Source organism: Pelobates fuscus, chromosome 4, assembly GCF_036172605.1.
Source record: "Pelobates fuscus isolate aPelFus1 chromosome 4, aPelFus1.pri, whole genome shotgun sequence".
Classification (NCBI taxonomy): Eukaryota; Metazoa; Chordata; class Amphibia; order Anura; family Pelobatidae; genus Pelobates; species Pelobates fuscus.
The window spans coordinates 110,083,398-110,104,850 of NC_086320.1; the positions used below are offsets into that span (position 1 = coordinate 110,083,398).

The 21,453-nt window shown below is 41.2% G+C and overlaps 1 protein-coding gene across 3 annotated transcripts in view; it reads left to right on the forward strand.

Annotated features, from left to right (window-relative positions):
- Positions 1-21,155, forward strand: part of ZNF521 (zinc finger protein 521) — a 282,483-nt gene extending 261,328 nt beyond the window's left edge. For all 3 annotated transcript variants that reach the window (XM_063451461.1, XM_063451460.1, XM_063451459.1), the window contains one exon: positions 20,319-21,155. In XM_063451461.1, the coding sequence (XP_063307531.1) occupies positions 20,319-20,348 (30 nt within the window). In that variant the 3' untranslated portion in view covers positions 20,349-21,155. The remainder of the gene's footprint in view (positions 1-20,318) is intronic.
- The last annotated feature ends 298 nt before the right edge of the window (positions 21,156-21,453 follow it).

Here is a 21,453-nt window from a genome sequence, read left to right on the forward strand (position 1 = left end):
GAGTACGTGTTCTGGGACCATCGATGTGCCTGTGGAAGTGTCCGTTTAAGGGTGCAAGGCAATGTTAAGGTTGACCCCAAAATCAGTATGCCCTCCGCAAAGGTTGGACCATGGCAGTATTAAGATAGCAAAACAACATTAAAGGGGCATAAAGACAATTAACATAAAGTAATCAAACAGTAGGAGTAGTATGCCAATATCAATAAGCATATTATGGGTTGTAAATAAAGCTCCTCAGCACCGTGAGTGAAGATTGCCCCAGGGAGAGTACTGGTCAAGTAAGTTGTGTGCCAAGAGCCAGTTTCTAAAAAGGAGAAAAAGGACAATATGGATAAAAAAACAAAAACACCCGTGAGTCTTGGGTTGAGCTCATGAAACCCAGTTCACCGGGCAAAGCCAAAAGAGGTGTGTCGGGTTGTGGACCGTAAAGTAAGAGGGGGAAGTCTCCAATTCGGTGTCTGTGCGGTCACTTGAGCATTTTGATGGCCAGCTGTGAGGAGGTGAGGACTTCACCAAAGTAAGCAGCCAGGCAGCGTGAATTTAAAGTGGGGAGAAGGGAAAATAGAAGAAAGGAGGGGTAACAGGAGGGGGGGGGCGGGAATTAAGAGGGGATGTTACCGCAGCAGTGACTTGTAGCCACATGGGGTCCTGCCTGGATATCCGTGGGAGCAGTCAGTGGTAACTGTTTAAGCTGGGGTTCTGACAGTCATATGGCGGGGTCTGCGGTCCCTCTGTGGAAGGGCAGTAGTCCGGCTTGTCGATGTGAGTAGAACTCTGTTGGGTCTAGCGATCTCATATTCAGTGGTGTGAGGGAGATAAGGGTCCCCAGATGAACCAGGTTGCCATGAGACCGGAGCACCATGCCATCAGGGCCAGTAACAGTTCCTGATGGGAAGAGCCATCTGTACCTGACCCCATTTGACTGTAGGTCCTGGGTAAGAGGCCTTAGCATCCTCCTTTAGTGGAGCGTGGCAGGTGAGAGATCCGGGAAGAGCTGGAGTTCAGATTGAAGGTGGCGAATTGTGCCAACCTCTCTAGCTGCACGCAGGATAGCCTCCCGTTCGGCAAATGACTCGAGGCAACAAATCACATCCTGTTTTGGAGCTTCTGGCGGGCCTCTGGGGCGCATGGCATGGTGCACTCTGATGAACGCTATTTTAGTTGATGGGTCCCTGGAAGGAAGCCCATTGAAGATCACCACCAGGTTATTGCACAGTTGCGCATGGGATTCCTCAGAATCTGGGAGTTCTCGTAGCCGCATATTGTTGCACCGTCCCCGGTTATCCAGATCTTCCACATGAGGCCTCCTCTGACACGGCCAGAACGCTGGATTTGCCGGCGTTGAGAGGCGTTGGTGGAGTGATGTGGTAAAAGACCCCTTTTTAGGTTCGGGAGCCTTCTGGGAGGTGGAAGGTCTGTGAGTTTTCCCCATTTTAAGCAGATATATTGGTATTATCACTCAATTTCACACAAGGCAGTGGAGCAGGAAAGAATTAAGTGGCCATCTTCCTTCAGAGCCAAGCCCCGCCCCCCCTATTTCTCCTTTTTTTAATCACCAGGGCTATTTCAAAGACCACACAATAGCATTCTGTTTTCAGCTATACCTGTAATGTAGCAATAATGCCTGCAAAAGCAAAGTTGAATTAACATATAAGGCAATTGGGTTTGCTGGCAGTTGGCCTGTCAGTCAGTATTGCTATACTGATTCTCAGTCATCAATACCGAGTTTATGGCTGATCAACTGTGATATGCAAGATGTTGGATGCGTTCCTCAAACTTTGGGCATCACACCTCAAATGGCATCATTTTGTCAGCCTTGACTTATTTTCCTCAGGCAGCAACCTTTGCATTTGTTACCTGTATTGATTCATACTCATTTTGTTTTCATGCCATGTACGAGTTTTGGCTTTAGAGCACGTACATTTTCTCCATTTTCTTCTCTGTGAGATGGAGAAAATCTACCCGTTTAAAGCAACCCTCCAATATAACCTCCACAGCGTGCTGTAGTGACTATGGTGCTTGTAGTGTTCTTTTAATAGGCATTATAACACATTTGGTATATGTCTGCTCTCATGACATATAATCTGTGGAAGTTTACTGTACCTTTGCAATAATACAGATTCCTGCTGTACAGGTGCTACATGTATTTTGTGTCTGCACTCCCTAGAGTGCATAGAATGTTCATGGTACCTCTTAAAACCTCCACGTTGAAGGTGCATTGTTTACTCTTTTAAAAATTGTTTATATATATATATTTATTGCTGTAGTATATTTTCTTACTTCCTTTACATTCCTTTACATGTTTAATCCTTATTAGATTTGTTGATGTCTTGGGGACTACACCTCTGAGTCTCTAATACTCGCACCACATTTTTTCCTGGAATTTAGTCTGCCTATGGAGATACAATCAGATACTGCTTATAGGTTGCTATAATTCTAAGGTTACATAATGCGTTATCCCTTATTTGTCTCATGTTATATTTGTAACTTTTGTTCTATTTGTTTTCAGTGTAGCTCAGGTTTCTTCAAGCTGTAAGCCCCTTAACATATTTGTACATGTTAGTGAGATTTGGTTGTGCCAAATCACTAGTAACTAATTTACCAATGCCAAATTGACACGTGCACGCAGGAACATACACAGTCAGGTCCAGAAATTATATTGGTTTGTGAAACACAATAGTGAGGCATATTTATTAATCACTGCCACCTATTACATGCTTTGCTTCCATAGAGGGACATCAAAAAAATGTATAAGGACATCAAATGATCTATAGTGTTAAAAAAGCAAAAAAGTATTTGAGCCACCGCTCCATACAGAGATTTCATCCCATATCATCCCATGTTACGTTGAAGACAAAGGGATTAGGGCTGGCACGTTTCTCTATCCTAGAGTTGGAAGAAATCCACATAAAGTCAGAACTGGTTTAGATCACTCCTGGGAAGAGAAAGCGATATGAACAAATACAATGCAGCATTGTACGTCTTTATTGTAAAGCATGTATGTCACCGAGGAACACCTGTCAAATTATTAGGCATCTTAATGTCTTTATGCTTTAGTTATTCAATTAGTAGAGTCTGTTTATTCTTCAGCCTAGTCACTCTTACATTCCATAGTACTTAATGGAAGGAATCCATGAATAAAACACCTTTTAATACAGGAGCTGAATAAACCCCACGATTGAATTACATTTTTTTTGAGAATTGCTTAACCAGAAGCAATTGCAAAACATTTTAAGCTCATTTATCTTTTCCCCCTTGTAGATTGACTACATTTAAAAAGCACCCAGATGATAAATTGAGGGGGGTTTTGTTTTCTCACAGGCATTCCTAACACTTTTGTGTGAACGTCACCATATCCTATAGATCTCCAGTCCTGCGATATAGATTGTATTGAAGGCTTATCTGGGGGAGCATTGGCCGTGCTTTCTCAAGGCATTTGATGTTGTAGCTGAATGTATAAATGGCTAAATGTGTGTACAAAAGCGGTTCGTAAACTGTTACTTTTTATTTAAAGATCGCTTATATGTTTGTATATTGCAACAAGGAATCAGTCTTTGAAAGGTTGCCCTTTGCATACAAATTGTGTCTCTGTGTGCATCCCCCTTTCTAATTGGCTGACCTTTTGAATCTAGCGGACAAGGGTTTAAATCCTAAGACCGCCAGTCACTTCAGGATTTGAAATCAATGCACAGATCTGGCAAAGAACTATAAAAGAATGTCAGCTTTTGGCACGTTAATGCCTCTTTTGAAAATACAAATGAACAATAAAAAAGAAAAACAGTATTGTCCTATTAACTATTTCAAACAAAAAAAAAGATTAGAATGCATTCAAACATCATGAATAGAACTGTGTTTTAGTGTAATTATTATTAATTTAAGGTTCCATTATTTGTAACTAATTGCCAGCCCCGGCATTTAAATATTTAGTAGGAGTTTAATTGAAGCAGAATGTAAAGGAGCATGAAAAAAGTAATGTGTTGTGTAGTCGTTTGGGGAAATTCTTATTCGCAAAGGATTAAGACATCTGCATTGTGCCAAACAGGAAGTTCGTTCTCAACTTCGTTTTCGGGTATCGAGCATGAAAGCACAGAAAATGAGCACAACTCTGTGGTGCACAGATGTATGGTTGGAAAGCACAAATGTAATAAATTAAACATTACAACAGAACTTAAAGATGAGCATAAACTGGCACATCTGCCTCTACAACACTGTCTTAATCCTTGAATATATTATTTGCAAAGACAGTCTCTCTGAGGTTTCATGTACCACATACAAGATCAGTAGGGATCCGTGTGATCATATAGCACTTTGTTTTATGGAAAATTGCATTTTAACTAAATGATATATTACAGAATAAACATAAACTAGAAGAAAATGAAGGGGATTTTCCTTTTTCACTAAACTGGGAACTGTGATGACTTAACTACCAAACTGCAAAATGTTGGATGAAACATGATTGATAGAAAAATTGGCTATTTTTCCAACTCTTTTTAAGTCTGAATTTAGCAACTTGCCTTCCAGTTCACCATGATGTAATGTTTGGAGAGTTGGGGGGAGGCACATTTACTGTAATTGTAATTTGGGGGGGTGAAGGGGGGAGGGGGGTTGAAGGGAAATACCTTAATTCTTTGAATTAGACGCTCCATCTAATTTTCTTTACTTGCGCCTCAAATGTCAAAATGAAAGATGGCAAAAATGGCGCTATTTTGATAAAAACAGAATTAAAATGTGAGTTTGTACAAAATAGCATATTATAAGAACACTATGTATTTTTGTGGCTAACCAGTGTCTGAAAATAATTCTTGGTAAATACTTTTGTAAAGTGTACTAATAACTCACTATTTTTTCATTGGTAAAAAACTACTAGCACCAAATGTAAAAACAGTTATTTAATATGTAGTTTTTAGCACTTTTAAAACATACACCAGGAGTGAATAAACAACACGTAATTATACTTTTGCAGTACACCAACAGTTCAGAGACAAATAAAAAAATAAATAAAAAAATTATCAGTTTTTGAAAAAGAAAGCTACAATAGTGACTATTTGCCAAATTCTTCTCATTTACCCTAAAGAACTGTTAAATCAGCTTTAATTTTTTTATATAATTTTTTTCATCATATTTTGAAATAAAATAACGTGTTAAAGGGACACTGTAGGCACCCAGACCACTTAAGTTAACTTAGTGCTGCAATGTAAAACATTGCAATTCCAGAGAACTGCCATGTTTACATTGCAGCTCTAAGTCTGCCCTCAGTGGCTGTCTACCAGACAGCCACTAGAGGGCTTCCGAAATCCAAATAGACTTTTGGTTTGTTATCTGACGCTGGACGTCCTCACGGACCTCCAGCGTCATATTTTCCTATGAGGAGGTCTAATGCGTGTGCAGCCATTGATGTGTAGAGGTAAGCCCCGCCGGCTTACCTCTATAGGGAAGAGCGTGGGTGGAGCCTAAGGGACATTGGCGCTGGATTCAGGTAAGTGGCTGAAGGGGTTTTGTCCCCTTTAGCCCCTTGGGAGGGGGGGGGGGCTATTAACCCTAGTCCTGGCACTATAAGATCCCTTTAAATGTAGAAAAAAAAACACCTCATTCCTATCTTTAGTATATGACTTGCATCTTGTGTCAACCACTGTTTGAATTTGACACATGGTTGGTCTGATGATGTTGCTGTGCCATGGGTGAAGCAGGAAAGACCAGAGAGACTGTCTGTTTTCAAACACGGTTTGTATCCAAGTTGTATGTATACATGGCTGAAATGGCTGAAGGATCCTTTCATTTACTAGAGGTAGGAATGAGTTTGTCACTTTTCCTTTTTACATATACTTCATTTAACAATGAATCTATTTCCTTTCAAAGATTGATGAAAGGATTATTATATTAAAATATAGTCTAGAGGTGAAAGTTGTCTTTTTACTGTGCACAAACAACATAAGAATAAAAGTTCTACTGCAACCAAAAGTGTCAACAACAAGTATTATAAGTGCCACATGCACAAACTAGCGTGTCAAAAGATCACTTTTTTAAATGCAGTCTTTCTCTCTCCCTGGACGTGCTATCTTCGCCTCTCTCTCCCTTTCTGCATACTGTCTCTCCTTTAGCATGTCTGCTCTCTCCCATTGTCCCATGCCTGTTCTTCCTCGGTCCCATTTCTGTTGCTTTGCACTTTTTCACAGTCATGATTTACTTAGCTCTGAATATTCTAATTTCACAGGCTGGAATACAATTCCAAAATATTTAATACAGTTGCTTGTATATAAGGAGAAAAGCATATCTTCACCATGTGACATCACCATGTGGGGTTATAGCTGCCGAGATTAGTTATTGCTGCATCTGTAACAAAGAACATGTGTGAAGACGGGGCAAGGGCGCTACGTGCTTCTTAAGCTATGTAAGCTGTATAAGTTGTTATGGTGCCTGCAGATTTCTAACAAGATATGCAATCCTGCGCATTTATTAACAGTGATTGGCTGCCCTAAATGACGCAACTTGCCATCCTCATCACCACACATCCTTTATGTCATAATGTCATTAGCTGAACAGAACATTCCATTTCATAATTGAATCCTTTAAAAGGAGATTGTTATGATGGCAAAAACAGTTATCTGACATTAACTGGTTAAACCGGTCGTCTTGGCATTACCCTCATGCATATTGATGTCAAGTGACATGATGTCATTAGGCCTGGCTATGTACCAGAATTCAGCAAGTATGGAATTATTTTTCCTATTGCAAGCAGAATTGTGGATCATTAACATATAACTAATGGACTGGTAATTATATTGTTTCTTTCTGACCATTTCGTTTTTTTCTTTTATTCTTCCTCCCTAATTTGGTTTTATTCCTCTATTACTGTTGCTATCATCAGGAATCTGCTTTTTTTTTGCAAACAGTTCCTTTCATTTTAGATATTTGTCTAGCAGGCAAACGCTTTTGTTTTACCTGATACTTTGAAAAGTAGAGGACTTTTTAAGTTGTCTATAACAATTTGAAAATTATAACATGGAACTGTGCAGAGGGCAAGGCTAGAAAATCTCAATTAGAAAGTATAATTTAATAGAACGTGTATTGAACCAAATGCATCGATTAATGCAGATGATATAGCACTTTCATTGATTCTAAGCCAACGATTTAGTGCAAAGAGCTCTAAGCCAGGACGCAGCATACAAAACTCAGTTTAATGCTGTCCTTGAGAATTCCTTCACAAAGAAATTCTTTGTAATATTCTGGGAGTAGGTAGAATGCGGTATATGTCATTGTGATCCCAGTGGATTTTATTTTGTACTCTTAGAGCGGTTATGAGACTACATTATATCCAAGGAGTAATTTTCCTTAGGGGTGCCTGACTTGCTTTGTGTCAATATTACAGCATTTTAAGTCACGTACAGTATATGCTTCTGGGAACAGTGCAGGAGCCAGCCAGACTCATAATGGTCTGCATTCATTAATAAAGGCAAAAGCTTCTGTCCCTCCATTGCCCACAACAGGGATGCCTTTCTGGTCTGGTGGGACTCGTACACACACATTTAAAGAGAGCTTTATTCTGAGTGGGCAGAAGATGAAACACAGGTCTTGCAGGCATTTCCGAAATCAGCTATATGCCTGCGCATTGGAATGACCTTAATAGGTCAAAGTAGAATGCAGGTCAAAAGACTTATTATCTGGGCTGTTGGAAACCAATTTCTTTTGTAAGAAAGCAAAAAAAAAAAAAAAAAAGGAACGAATAGGGAAAGTGCTTAAAGGCAAAGAGTCTTGTTGAAATCTCTTGTTTTCCAAGATGTAGTGCAACGTGTATCAGGATAAATGAAAAGCAATAGGAAGGTGGAAACGTGTAGATCTGTTTCTGCTTCAGATAAAATCCGGGCATCGGTGACATGTAGTGTACAATAATTAGTTAATCAGTAATGATGAATTGCTTCTGTCTGTGTTCCTGAGCGAAGAAAAAACTAACATGCTGCCATAGTACTGTCACCATCTGCTGAAAGAATTATGAACATCCCATGTTCTCTTCCTCTCCGTTCTAGTTACAGATACACAAATGTAGTTGCGCAAGGAGCATCTGTTCGAGCGGATTAAAACTTTAATTTCTGTTGAGCACATGGCAAGCTTTAATCAGAAAAAAGGTTGCTTTTGGATATTTCATTTTTTTTTTTAATATATATATATAGTTAATACATTGCTAAACACAAATACACACACCTTTCAAGCCATAAGACTTGCTTTTCCCACAAAAAATCTCAAAATTTTACTTTAACAGTGCTCTTACTACTGCAAGGGATTCTGGGTAGCCGTATGCAAATGAGCTCAACAAAGAACCACATTTTTGTAAGTGAGATTTCTGTGGGAAAAGCAAGTCTTATGGCTTGACTTGTGTGTGTGTATTTGTGTTTAGCAATGTATTAACTATCCACTTACTTCAGGTGGAAGGGGTTCTCATCCACACTTTTTTCCCCATCACAACTCTGTTGGTATATGTGTGTGTACAGTATATTTTTTTCATATACTGTATACACCACATGTTTTTATATACTTTTTTCAATATGTACTGTTATGTACTTTACATGCTGTATTTATGTCTACAAAATCTAGAACTGTCTTGAAAGATTAGCAGATATAATGACATCAAATACATTTTCATGGCTGATTAATGTCATAAATGCAGAATATCCAGGTCTAGAGAATTTTAGAAAGTTTTTATAAACATGTAAAACTAAAAAATTATTTAAAAAAAAAATGTATTAATGAAATTCTTATTATTTATTGTAAGCTAAAATGTTTTATTGCATTTTATTGTACATCATTGCAGTCATTATAACAGCTACTGAGAATGTCAGCAAAGCAATGATTTGCGTTACTTTATGTTCTTGAGTCTGTGTACTGCAGGATCATACAGGTTTACGTTGACATTTAGGCACCGAAATATTACATAGCATTTTAACTGGACCACCAGCAGCAAACCAGACTTCACCCATGTCTTTAGATATACATTCAAAAATAGCAAAACATTTCTTCCTTTATACTGCTATGCATCTGTATCATGTCCTATTCATAAAGCCACATGCAATACAGAATATTTTTATTTATTTTTTTATTAAAATCAGTGCAAGGAAATGTACTTTTAATTTAAAATCAGTCATTACTCTTCTAATCGACAAGCAATGCCTCGGTAAATAAATCCATTTTTATTGATACCGGAGAAACTGACGGAAGCCAAGCACAGAGAGATGGACACAGGTTTCTTCAGGAAGGAAGAGATTCTTTATTGGATCACCGATCGGGACTCAGAGGGACTAGCGTCACCAAAATACAGCAAAGTCTGAGTACTGAATACATAGAGTACATTCCTTATATAGCACTGTAGCTCCTCCCACAATTAACTACACCCACACATACCCTTAACCTATTTAATAAATAGAGTCTAAACTCATCCATCCGGTCTAACCACGTGGCTCATCTGATACAAAGGAGAGGGACGCGTAATTCCAGTTCTTACATTCCTGCACCTGGTCAGTACAGTGATAACAGTATCTTAGCTACGTGTAATTAACTAACTGATACTACAAACACATATACATACATATGCCTTGTGGCAATCTTAGCCTGCTAAACTTGTATTTTACTGGAATTACATCACATTCCCCCCTTTGATGCCTCTGATATTTCACAATTACTTGAGGCATCACTTAACCTTGGTTTGCATATACCTCAGGTTACCATGAACCAGACCAGACTTATCTTATGATGTGAATCTTTTAACACTCATCTTCCTGCATTGGTTCTCCTTGATCTAGAGCCTTATACTTATATATCGCCATTATCTGTGCAGCAGCCTTCCTCTCTGCTATACTTCCTATCAGGCTTTGCACAGACCTAACTACTAAGGGTATAAGACACGGTAGGAGTAGACACAACAGTAAAATCAGTAGGACTCCACCTACCACTGCCTTAAGCCCTCCAAACCACTCATACCAGCTACCAAACCAACTACTTGGATTGTACCCTTTCCATACCTGAGTAGGCACATGCACTAGTTTAACCATATGGCTAGTAAGCTCAGCTATTGCTTGCCCTTCGTCATCTATTTGAAGACAGCAATTGCTCAGGTTAAACTTCCCACATACACCTCCCTCTACTGCCAAAAGGTAATCCAAGGCTAATCTATTTTGGTACACTGCTGTCCTCATCCTGGTATTATGCTTCGCTAGAAGATTGAGTGCTTGTGAGGTCTCATTAGTAATAATCTCAACCACCGCCTGTAATCTTATAATACGGTTGAGCATATAAATTGGGGTTCTATAACCAAAGGTACCATCTTCTGCCCACGTGGCTGGCCCATAATAATCTATGATACGCTGGGGAGGCCATTCATTATCTTCCCAGGTGCCTATCTCTAAGGGTCCCCTTTTCTTCCTATGATTCACATCATACACTTTAACACCTAAAGTCTCACCTGTTTCAATCGGTAACAAGAAGAAGGATGGTTTGAGCATACCCAACACACATGCCCCTTCCCAGTCCTGTGGCAACTCCGAATAGGCTTTCTTACCACAGATCCAGTACAAATTTGCTGGGGCTCTCCAGGTAGATGTGATGGATAAATCAAACCACACATCCTTTAAACTGGCATATCTAGCCAACGGGTTAGATGGTTCTGAGACATTTGAAGCCGACCACCAAGTTGTATTTTTAGTATCATCATCATAAGCTTTTTGCCCTAGACAAGTTAATTCTCCTACAGAAGTATTATACATTATTCCTTTCCTTGCTATGCAAACATAACCTATGATGGAGGTCTTTAATCTCCACTCAGATTTACCTCTAACACTCAAATGATAATCGGCTTGTGTAGATATTAGTTGGTCAACTGCCTCAGAACCGGACATTACCTCCTTTGCTTCCCAAGGCCATTGGTCTCCCATGTTAGTACCTCCACACACATAGCAGTTGGTAACATTAAGACTACCGGCAATACTTTCAGCTAGGTCAATGAACAGGTTTTTAGCGTTATGGGGGATCTTATTATCTATACTCATCTCTTCATAAAAGGAATGGTATACTTGATGAGTCTGGGAGGATACCGTATCAGTCTCTATTCCTATAAACAATAATGTCCCAGGATCTAAACCCGTCCCGTATATCTGAAACCCAAATAAATTTCCATACTTATCTAGGAACTTGTCGGGGTTATTAATAAGTATATGGACTGGGTTGCATTCCATAGACTTACAATAAGGGCTAGTCGGCAACTTAGTCACTATCATGTCTTTATCTACTGTCTGTCCCCAAGTCGCCCACCCCACACAAGACCAATATGGACAAAAGTTATAGTCTTTATTTGGGCATCTAGGACTCACATATTTATTTTTACTACTGGGACAAATATATTTATCATTAGACCCATACGTCCTCTCCCATCTAAGATCCCCACATACATTCCACGGTTTTCTACCACTTGATATCGCCTTACATGCATCAAATAGCAGAACACCCGAAGAATGTACGGATTCTAACACCGTCTTATTAATTAGGGTCCCCTGAGGATCTCCATTCCTGAGAGTCAACCAAATTGTACGAGGTTGATACTCTGGACTGAAGCACTTAGGTTCTCCTACTCCTAAATAGCACACACTATAGTCTATATTTAGGTATCTACATCTTGATACCTCTCCTTTACATTCGTATTGTGAATGCCAAATTAGGGTTTGGGAAATATGGTTACCTGTTCTCGTAGTCTTAATGCATACCTCACAGCTAGGAGTGTCGGTACCTCTACCTTCCTGAATATAAAAACACATATAAATAAACACAATCAAAAGCACATCTTTCGCCGTCATCCTCAGTCTTCGTCCGTGCGATGGAACCTCAGCTTCCAGGATGTGAGGGCTGCAGGGAATGGAGTTCTGCTCGTCTTCACAGGTGTCCCTTCGAGACTTTCCTGGCTTATACACTATGTGTTGGTAAGCGGACAGGCTTTATTATGGCCTTCTCACTCACACCTGTAACAATAAAATTTGTAATCCACAATAATTCCTCGACTGAGTAGTGCGTTTCAACCGGATCTTGCAGGGATTCTCTGGATCTGCTGTAATTTGCCAAGAATCGACTGCTGCTGGTTTAACCCTGGAGTGATGTATCCACGGAGTTACTTCGGCTACTTTTATCGCTGTAGGGGTAGACAAAAGAACAACATAAGGACCTCTCCACTTGGGCCCTAACGGTACATTATTCCACTCTTTAATCCACACTTGGTCTCCTGGATGATAACTATGAACAGGGGGATAAATATTCACAGGTAATCTATCTTGTACCCATTTCTGTACCTCCTCCATAGTCTTACCCAACTCTACAACCTGCTGCCGGGTAATTCCTTCTCCCAACTGACTCAAGTCCCCCCTTAAGTTACCAAGTACGGGAGGTGGTCGCCCATACATGATTTCAAAAGGAGAGAGGCCCATCCTTCTGGTAGGGGTACTGCGGATTCGCAATAAAGCTATGGGTAAGAGAACGTTCCACTTAAGTTGGGTTTCCTGACACATTTTAGCCAACTGGTTCTTTATAGTTCTATTCATTCTCTCTACCTTACCAGAACTCTGGGGTCTATATGCAGTATGAAGCCTCCACTTTATACCAAGCATATGAGTCAGTTGTTGTAGGCACTGATGAACAAAAGCTGGACCATTGTCCGATCCTATAGAACAGGGTAGTCCATATCGGGGTATTATTTCTCGTAGCAGGAATCTTACAACTTCTCCTGCTTTCTCTGTACGAGTAGGACATGCTTCTACCCAGCCTGAATAGGTGCACACAATTACCAACAGGTAACGATGTCCACCCGATTTAGGCATTACTGTAAAGTCTATTTGTAGATCGGACATGGGGAGTCCCCCCATAAACTGGACTCCTGGTGGCTTTACTGGTCCTTGTCTTGCATTATTCTTAGCACACGTTACACATCTGCGTACAATGGCCTGAGTCAAGTTGGACAATCTTGGTATGTAGAAATGTTTCCTGAGAGATTCTTCAGTACTGTCTCTCCCAGAATGTGTCCCGTTGTGATAATTTTGGACAATTTCTACCGCTAGTGATGCTGGTATGACTATTCTTCCATCTTCTAGCTGATACCACTTGTTCTCCAAATACTTTCCCGGTTCAGTCTTTAACCACTCCTCTTCTTGAGCTGTATAAACTGGAGTCCATTGGGACAGTGGAGTTGGTATAAGAGCAGCTATATGCCCCACATACTCCTGTCTTCCTGATTCAGCAGCACGCTTAGCTGCACTATCTGCCATCCGATTTCCCTTGGTTACATCACCATCTCCTCTCAGATGCGCTCGACAATGTATGATACCGACTTCTTTCGGCTCCCACACTGCTTCCAATAGTTGTAGGATTTCAGCTGCGTACTTGATTTCTTTGCCTTCTGAATTCAGTAGTCCTCTTTCTTTATACAAAGCTCCGTGGGCATGAGTGGTTAAAACGCATACTTAGAGTCCGTATAGATATTTACTCTTAAACCTTCAGCCAATTGTAACGCTCGTGTTAGTGCTATTAATTCTGCCTTTTGTGCTGATGTTCCTTTCGCCAGTGGCCGAGCTTCTATCACCTTGTCTATTGTTGTCACTGCATATCCTGCATAGCGGATCCCTTCTTTCACATAACTACTGCCGTCGGTGTAATATTGAACATCGGGGTTCTGGATGGGAAAATCACGAAGATCTGGTCTACTTGAAAATACTTCATCCATTACTTCCAAACAATCATGTTGACTTTCAGTAGGTTGCGGCAAAAGGGTAGCTGGATTTAAGGTGTTTACAGTCTCTAAATGCACTCTTGGGTTTTCACACAACATTGCTTGATACTTGGTCATACGGCTGTTACTAAACCAATGATTTCCTTTGTAATCCAACAACGTCTGTACTGCATGTGGGACTCGTACATAAAGTTCTTGACCCAGAGTGAGTTTATCGGCTTCAGCTACTAGCAGGGCGGCTGCAGCTACGGCTCTTAGACAAGGTGGAAGTCCGCTGGCCACTGCATCCAGTTGCTTAGACATGTAGGCAACAGGTCTTTGCCATGATCCCAAGTACTGTGTCAATACTCCCACAGCCATTCTTCTTTGCTCGTGTACATATAAGTAGAATGGTCGTGTGTGATCAGGTAGACCTAATGCTGGGGCACTCATCAAAGCCTTCTTCACATCTTCAAATGCCGTTTGCTGTTCTTGGGTCCATAAGAAGGGGTCGTGCTCTGTACCTTTGATGGCTGCGTACAGAGGTTTTGCCAGTATCGCATAGCTGGGAATCCATATCCTACAGAAGCCTGCTGCCCCCAAGAATTCTCGCACTTGTCTTCTATTCTTGGGTATTGGTATTTGGCAGACAGCTTCTTTTCTCTCTGGCCCCATAATCCTTTGACCTTCAGAGATATGGAATCCCAGATACTTGACAGTTGGCAAACACAACTGAGCCTTCTTCCTGGACACCTTGTATCCTGCCTTCCAGAGAATATGTAGTAGATCGTGCGTTGCTTGCTGACATTTTTCTTTTGTAACTGCTGCTATCAACAAGTCATCTACATATTGTAACAATACACATTCTCCTGGGATAGACTCGAAATCCAGTAGATCTTGACTTAGAGCTGAACCAAATAGGGTAGGTGAATTTTTAAACCCTTGGGGCAGTCTTGTCCAAGTCATTTGGCGTTTTGAGCCCGTTACAGCGTTCTCCCATTGGAAAGCGAAAATACATTGGCTTTCTGCGGCAATTCGGAGGCAAAAGAAGGCATCTTTGAGATCTAAGACTGTGAAGTAAGTAGCCCCGCCCGGAATTAAAGCAAGCAGGTTATATGGATTGGGTACAACTGGATGTATGCTAACAACCGCATCATTGACTGCTCTTAAGTCCTGTACAGGTCGATACTCATCTGTACCGGGCTTTTGAACAGGCAGCAATGGGGTGTTCCAGGGGGAAGTACAGAATTTTAGGATACCATACCGTATGAACTTATCCAGATAGGATTGGATGTTCTTCTTAGCCTTCTGCGGAATGTGATATTGTCTTAGGCTCACTGGATAAACCCCATGTTTCAGTTCAATTTTTATTGGTGGAATATTGCGGGCCAGTCCTGGTGGGTTGTTCTCTGCCCAAACTCCTGGTATGTTAAACAATGTCTCATCACTCCTAGGGTTTTGGCTAGTCAACACTGTATAAAGTCGCCACTCTTCTTCCTTTGGTACGGATAAAGTCATAATACCTGAAGGTCCATTAAACTTTAAGGATGTTGTTCCATTTGGTAGGAACGTAATCTGCGCTTGTAATTTTGATAGCATATCACGTCCCAGCAATTGGACTGGACATTCAGGCATATAAAGGAATTGGTGTTTTACTACGTGGCCTCCCAATGTACAGAGTCGACTTTTAAGAACCGGTTTTTCAGCACTTCTTCCAGTTGCTCCTATCACAGTAATAGTCCTTCCAGATGGAGGAGCAACTAGATTAGTCACCACTGAATGTTCAGCACCAGTGTCGATCATGAACGCACTCCTTTTCCCCCCTATTGATACATCGACCATAGGCTCCGCTCGACCAAGGGGGATGGAGCCCGGTCGGTATCAATAGTCCTCCATGACAGTGTCAGCCAATCCTACAAAGTCCCTACCTTCTCTATCGCGGGACCTTTGCGCTGCTGGAATATACCTGTCTTCCCTAACACTTCCTCTGTTCCCATTACTCCCTCTATAACCATTACTCCCTCCGGGGCCTCCTCTACCTCTCGCTCTACCTCTAAAGTTTCCGTAGCCTGCCCTGGGTTGGTCTCTCTCGTACTGCTCTCTTTGCGGACATTCGTTCCTCCAATGCCCTTCTTCCTTGCAATACGCGCATTGATCCCTACTCAAAGGCTCCCTACTCCATCTATTATTGCCTCTATCTGGGCCCCGTTTATCTACGCCTGCGATCGCTACCGCTAGCATATCAGCCTTTTTACGCATCTTGCGCTCTTCCTCTTTCTTACTTTCTGTATCCCTGTTCATATAGACCTTATTTGCTACCTCCATTAGTTGGGTGATGGACATACCTGCAAACCCTTCTAACTTTTGTAGCTTGCGCTTAATATCTCCGTATGCTTGGCTGACAAAGGCGGAGTTAACCATTCGGGAATTGTCTGCGTCTTCCGGATTAAAGGGGGTATACAAGCGGTATGCCTCCAATAATCGGTCATAAAAGACACTGGGCGCTTCATCGCTTTTCTGGATCACCTCAACTGTCTTCGACATGTTAATGGCTTTCTTTCCTCCGGCTTTCATGCCAGCAATTATAGCGTCTCTATAGGCTCTGAGTTGAACCATATCAGCACCATTTACGTTCCAATCGGGATCGGTGTTGGGATAGTGTGTCGCGGCCCATGCTGCTGGATTGGCTTGGTTCAAAGCACGGGCTCTATCCTCTAATGCTTTAATGGCTGCTTGATTTATTCTTGTCCTTTCCTCATTGTTAAATAAAGTCATTAGTAACTGCTGGCAATCAGCCCATGTCGGATTATGCGTCTGTACTATTGAGGTGAACAGATCAGTCATAGCTTGTGGTTTCTCAGTATACGAGGAATTATGGGTCTTCCAGTTTAAAAGATCGGTTGTGGTAAATGGGACATATACGAAGACTGGGTCAGCGTGTGCCATTTGACCTGCGGCATCGATATAAGCTGACCCGGGATTCAGACGAAGAGGCATCTGATAGTGCTTTAATTGTTGGGCACCAGTCAACTGTCGGGTTTGGATGGGGCTACGTAGAGAGGCGTCAGTCATGGGTTCCGGTCGGGGAGAGATAGGGTATGGGGATGTGGGAGGTCGGTTTTGGGAAAAGGTCGTAAATAAAACACTTCGAGCCGAGCTAGATGAAGCTTGACCGGAAGTCTGAAGTGGCGCCAAATCAGGATATTCGTTTCTAATGGGGGTGGATTCTGGTTCCGGAAGGGGAGATTTAGTACGAGGGGGGGTGGATCCTGTACTGGAGGAGGAAGCGGAAGTGGATGAGGGTAATGAGGGGAGGGGTGCAGGACTTCCTGCGTTTGCGTCACTTCTTCTTAACGGAAAGTAAGGGGGCGGCAAAGGGATCTCGGACTCAGGGGGCGTGTCCAAAATGGGCCTAACACCAGTCCTAGTGGACGAGCAAGTCCTAGCTACCATGAGGCGACACTGCTCCTCGTGGCATGTCTGGAGCCATTTTGGCGAGTCATTTACGGCCTGTCTCCAACAGTCAATATAAGGAAACTGGCCGTAAAGTTCAGGCCTACCCGATACAGCCACGTGTAAGCGCTGTACCAGAGTTGGATCCAAACTGCCACGTGGCGGCCATGCCGCAACCAAAGTAGGCCACTCCCTAGTACACAAAGTGACCAAACGTACAGGAGACATCTTTACCCCAAAATCACAAACTTTGAATCCCTTTTTAAAATTCTTAACCATACATCCTAAGGGATCCGGAATCGTTGACTGCGACGCACCCATACTTAACAATGGAACGTCGTCGACAACGAATACTATACACGTGTACTATTCAACAGTCACACCCGTTTCCTCTGGCAACAGCACCACGTGGTACGGTTACCAAGTGAAACGTACACAATAACAATAAACACTCAGGGAATTCCCGTACACACACAGCTGTTACACCAGTCACTATATAATCAATATTATGCCCTTTGGCGTAACTATACAGTCACCCACGCTATAATTCTCTATATACGAATTACCCGTCTATAACACACCCCAGTAACATCGTCTTTTACAAATAGCGGTTACAGTACGGTTAGCATAGGTCAAAGCACAAGTTAAGGTCACAATACAATTATTAGTGGTTATGGTGTTAAACATGCAATGGACGACAATGATTAGTACTTATTATATAATGTCAGTAAATATACAGGGTTATGGTACCGTGCACTATAATACAGCAACACACTATTAACACTCTCGCTAGACGGCTGAGCTCGCGCTATCTAACAAGATATACACTTTACTAAAACAATCGTTAACACATTTACAATTCCCAACTAAACTATTGGCCAGTACCTTGAATGGACTACCTAAAACTATATACACCCGTTTTGGTTAGCCACACTGCCCAATCACCACATATATAGCGAGCTAGAGAACCGAATTTACACAGGCGCCTCTTAGTCGCACTATCAAAAGTCTAGTGGGTTCCAAATTTACACGCCTTCCCACTTAGCCCAGATAGGATGAGAACTAGCGAACCGAATTTACACAGGCGCCGCTTAGTCTCCCGGTCCCTCCGACCTAGCGAACGTAATATACACCCTAGAACGCTAGTCTAGACAAGACACCGGTGTCCGGCTAGGGCTATTTACACCAGGACCCCGCCTGACTAACCAAATCAAACGGTCTGACTAAAGAGCGTTCGATCGAGCGGTGCGCCTTCGCTCCTTCCCTCCGACAGAGGGGGCAGATACACAGATTCAAAACCCCTTTGGGCCTACCGCACAATCGGTATACCCCTAGTGGGTCCTGCCGTCTAAAACAGCAGTTGTCTTACCTCCTCGTTCCTGAACCTGAGTTCACACTCATCGACGGGGACACCCCAGCACTTCTCACGTAGAGGCCGATGATCTCCTGGACAACAGACCAGTGGCGCCGAGACGAAGGGAGGTCCACGCAGAAGTTCAGGGGTGCAGCCGTAGAGAACGTGGGCAAAGATAGACCGTCTCACGCCTCTGCCTCTCAGCTACCGTTGAACGATGAGCTTCCCGGCCAATGCACCAAATGATACCGGAGAAACTGACGGAAGCCAAGCACAGAGAGATGGACACAGGTTTCTTCAGGAAGGAAGAGATTCTTTATTGGATCACCGATCGGGACTCAGAGGGACTAGCGTCACCAAAATACAGCAAAGTCTGAGTACTGAATACATAGAGTACATTCCTTATATAGCACTGTAGCTCCTCCCACAATTAACTACACCCACACATACCCTTAACCTATTTAATAAATAGAGTCTAAACTCATCCATCCGGTCTAACCACGTGGCTCATCTGATACAAAGGAGAGGGACGCGTAATTCCAGTTCTTACATTCCTGCACCTGGTCAGTACAGTGATAACAGTATCTTAGCTACGTGTAATTAACTAACTGATACTACAAACACATATACATACATATGCCTTGTGGCAATCTTAGCCTGCTAAACTTGTATTTTACTGGAATTACATCACATTATGATTGTAGTTTTCTGTTGTTTGAATATACCATATATGAGTCGTTTCCTTTGTTCAAATCAGTCACTGAGCTAAAGGGTTGCTTGTTTTCTGTGTGAAATGCGAACAAATGGCCTGCTACTCAATTTATGCACTGCCTGGCATACCTCTGCCACATATAATATTTGTAATAAAGCCAAAGAATGTCTTTAACCCCTTAAGGACCAAACTTCTGGAATACAAGGGAATCATGACATGTCACACATGCCATGTGTCCTTAAGGGGTTAAGCAGCAATATTTTTACATTTCTTTTGAGGATTACATGACTTCAAGAACTACATGATACTTGATAAAGCAAAGTGTAAACCTGCAGTATGTGCAGATTCTAAACCACTTCTACCAGGAAGTGATGGAGACATTTCAACAATTACTGAGCTCCTGTACACCTCTCTATAGGCATGCACACACTTAGAGAACATCAGAAACGACTTGATTCTGATGAAGCTGTGATAGTTGAATCTCCACATATATTAGCTGCCACCATTCGATCATTTGGGTAGAATCCATTCCTGTATATTAATGACTATACTAACTTTGTTCAATCTGTTGTGTCTCACTGATGTCAATTGCATTGGAGAGAAATATTGGTGGGAGTAAAAAAACAATGTTTTACCTCCATGATTACACATTTTCTGGCGTGCAAAAATATTAGATCATTAGTCTATCTACCATTTGCATGTTAGTACCTGGGATTTCTCATTTGCTTTGGAAAGCAGTCTTCGGGTAAATGTCTACCCTAATGTTATATTACTGGTTCATTAAAGTATTTGTTCAAATAATTATTATTTCTACCTTTGTAAATGCATGAACAACTTTTTGTATTGAGATGGTGTCTGGAGAATTACGTAGTGCTCATATGGCTTTAACTAAACCATAAGCTGTTTTTAGGTTAACTTGTTACATTTATAGAGCAATGTTGAGAAGGCGCAGTCCAATGGCAAATACACGTGTATGTTCTCTAACCAACACCGACCCTGTAATCATTGGTTACTTTATACGTAAAATCGGTGTAAAAACACATTGAACTAATCTATGATTTACTTTGTTACAGAACCACACAATGACTCAGCATAGCAGTTAGTGCAAAATTCAATGCTTCTGAAGATCGACTGGAGACGAAGAAAAGGGAACATGTTTTAATCTTTGCACGAAACGTTGATTGTTGACATGTATATTAATCAAAAAAACATTGTATTTTACCATAAAACTAGTATTATTGGAACTGTTGGATGTTCATGTGTGTGGACTTTTGAGCACCGGATAAACTTCTTGTATATACAGTGTTGCACATGTATTATGTTGTTCAATACTAAAACGTCTTATAAACAAATCCGACTCGGACCCTATTCAAAGAAAAGACTATGATAAGCCGTGAATATGTATTTCTGGAGAAAGCGCAAGAAAACAAAACTGTCGCCTTCATTACAGCTGTGTTTCGCCATCTTTTCTGATAGATCTTGGTCTTCAATCCCATTTTTATTATAAAGCAGCTGAATCGAAGACTTTTTTCTTAAAATATATATATATATATACATATATACATATATACTGCAGGAGAAGATTCTTGCACAGAAAAAAAGCCTTCATTAATTAAAGTATCTTGAATGAGGCCTATATAAATATATACGTATATATTTATAAGCCTTGTGGTATGGCAGCATTACCATATATGCAATAGTTATGTAGATTGTCCAAGAAACCTTTCTTCTGGAACCCGTTTTAAAGCATTGTGTGTCAAACCCCTTTCCTTAATGATTTCACACAGCCAAAATTCTTCAATCCATTAAACTAACCTGTACGTTACTGTTATTAATGTTTACTCTACAGTCTGAACCTGGAGATTACTGGAATTGTTTTTCCAAGGCGAAATAAATTAAATTTACCATTATGTGCAAGTGTTTTTCATTCCCTCATTGAGACAATGTTAACTGTGTCATGTTTAGATATACAATGTGTAATAAATTGCTTTTTGCCATGAATTGTAATCTTGATATACTTATAATGGCTATTGACTGTGTGTCATCTTATATAGTTTTTTAAGTGTGACTTTTAGAAACTGTTGGGTAGCAATATCTTAGCTGAATATCATTCTCTGGCTAACAAAGGATTATAATACCAATGAAACATTACTTTTAAATGTTTTGGGTGCTGGAGCATTATGGGAATTGTAGTTTCCTAGCAGCAGT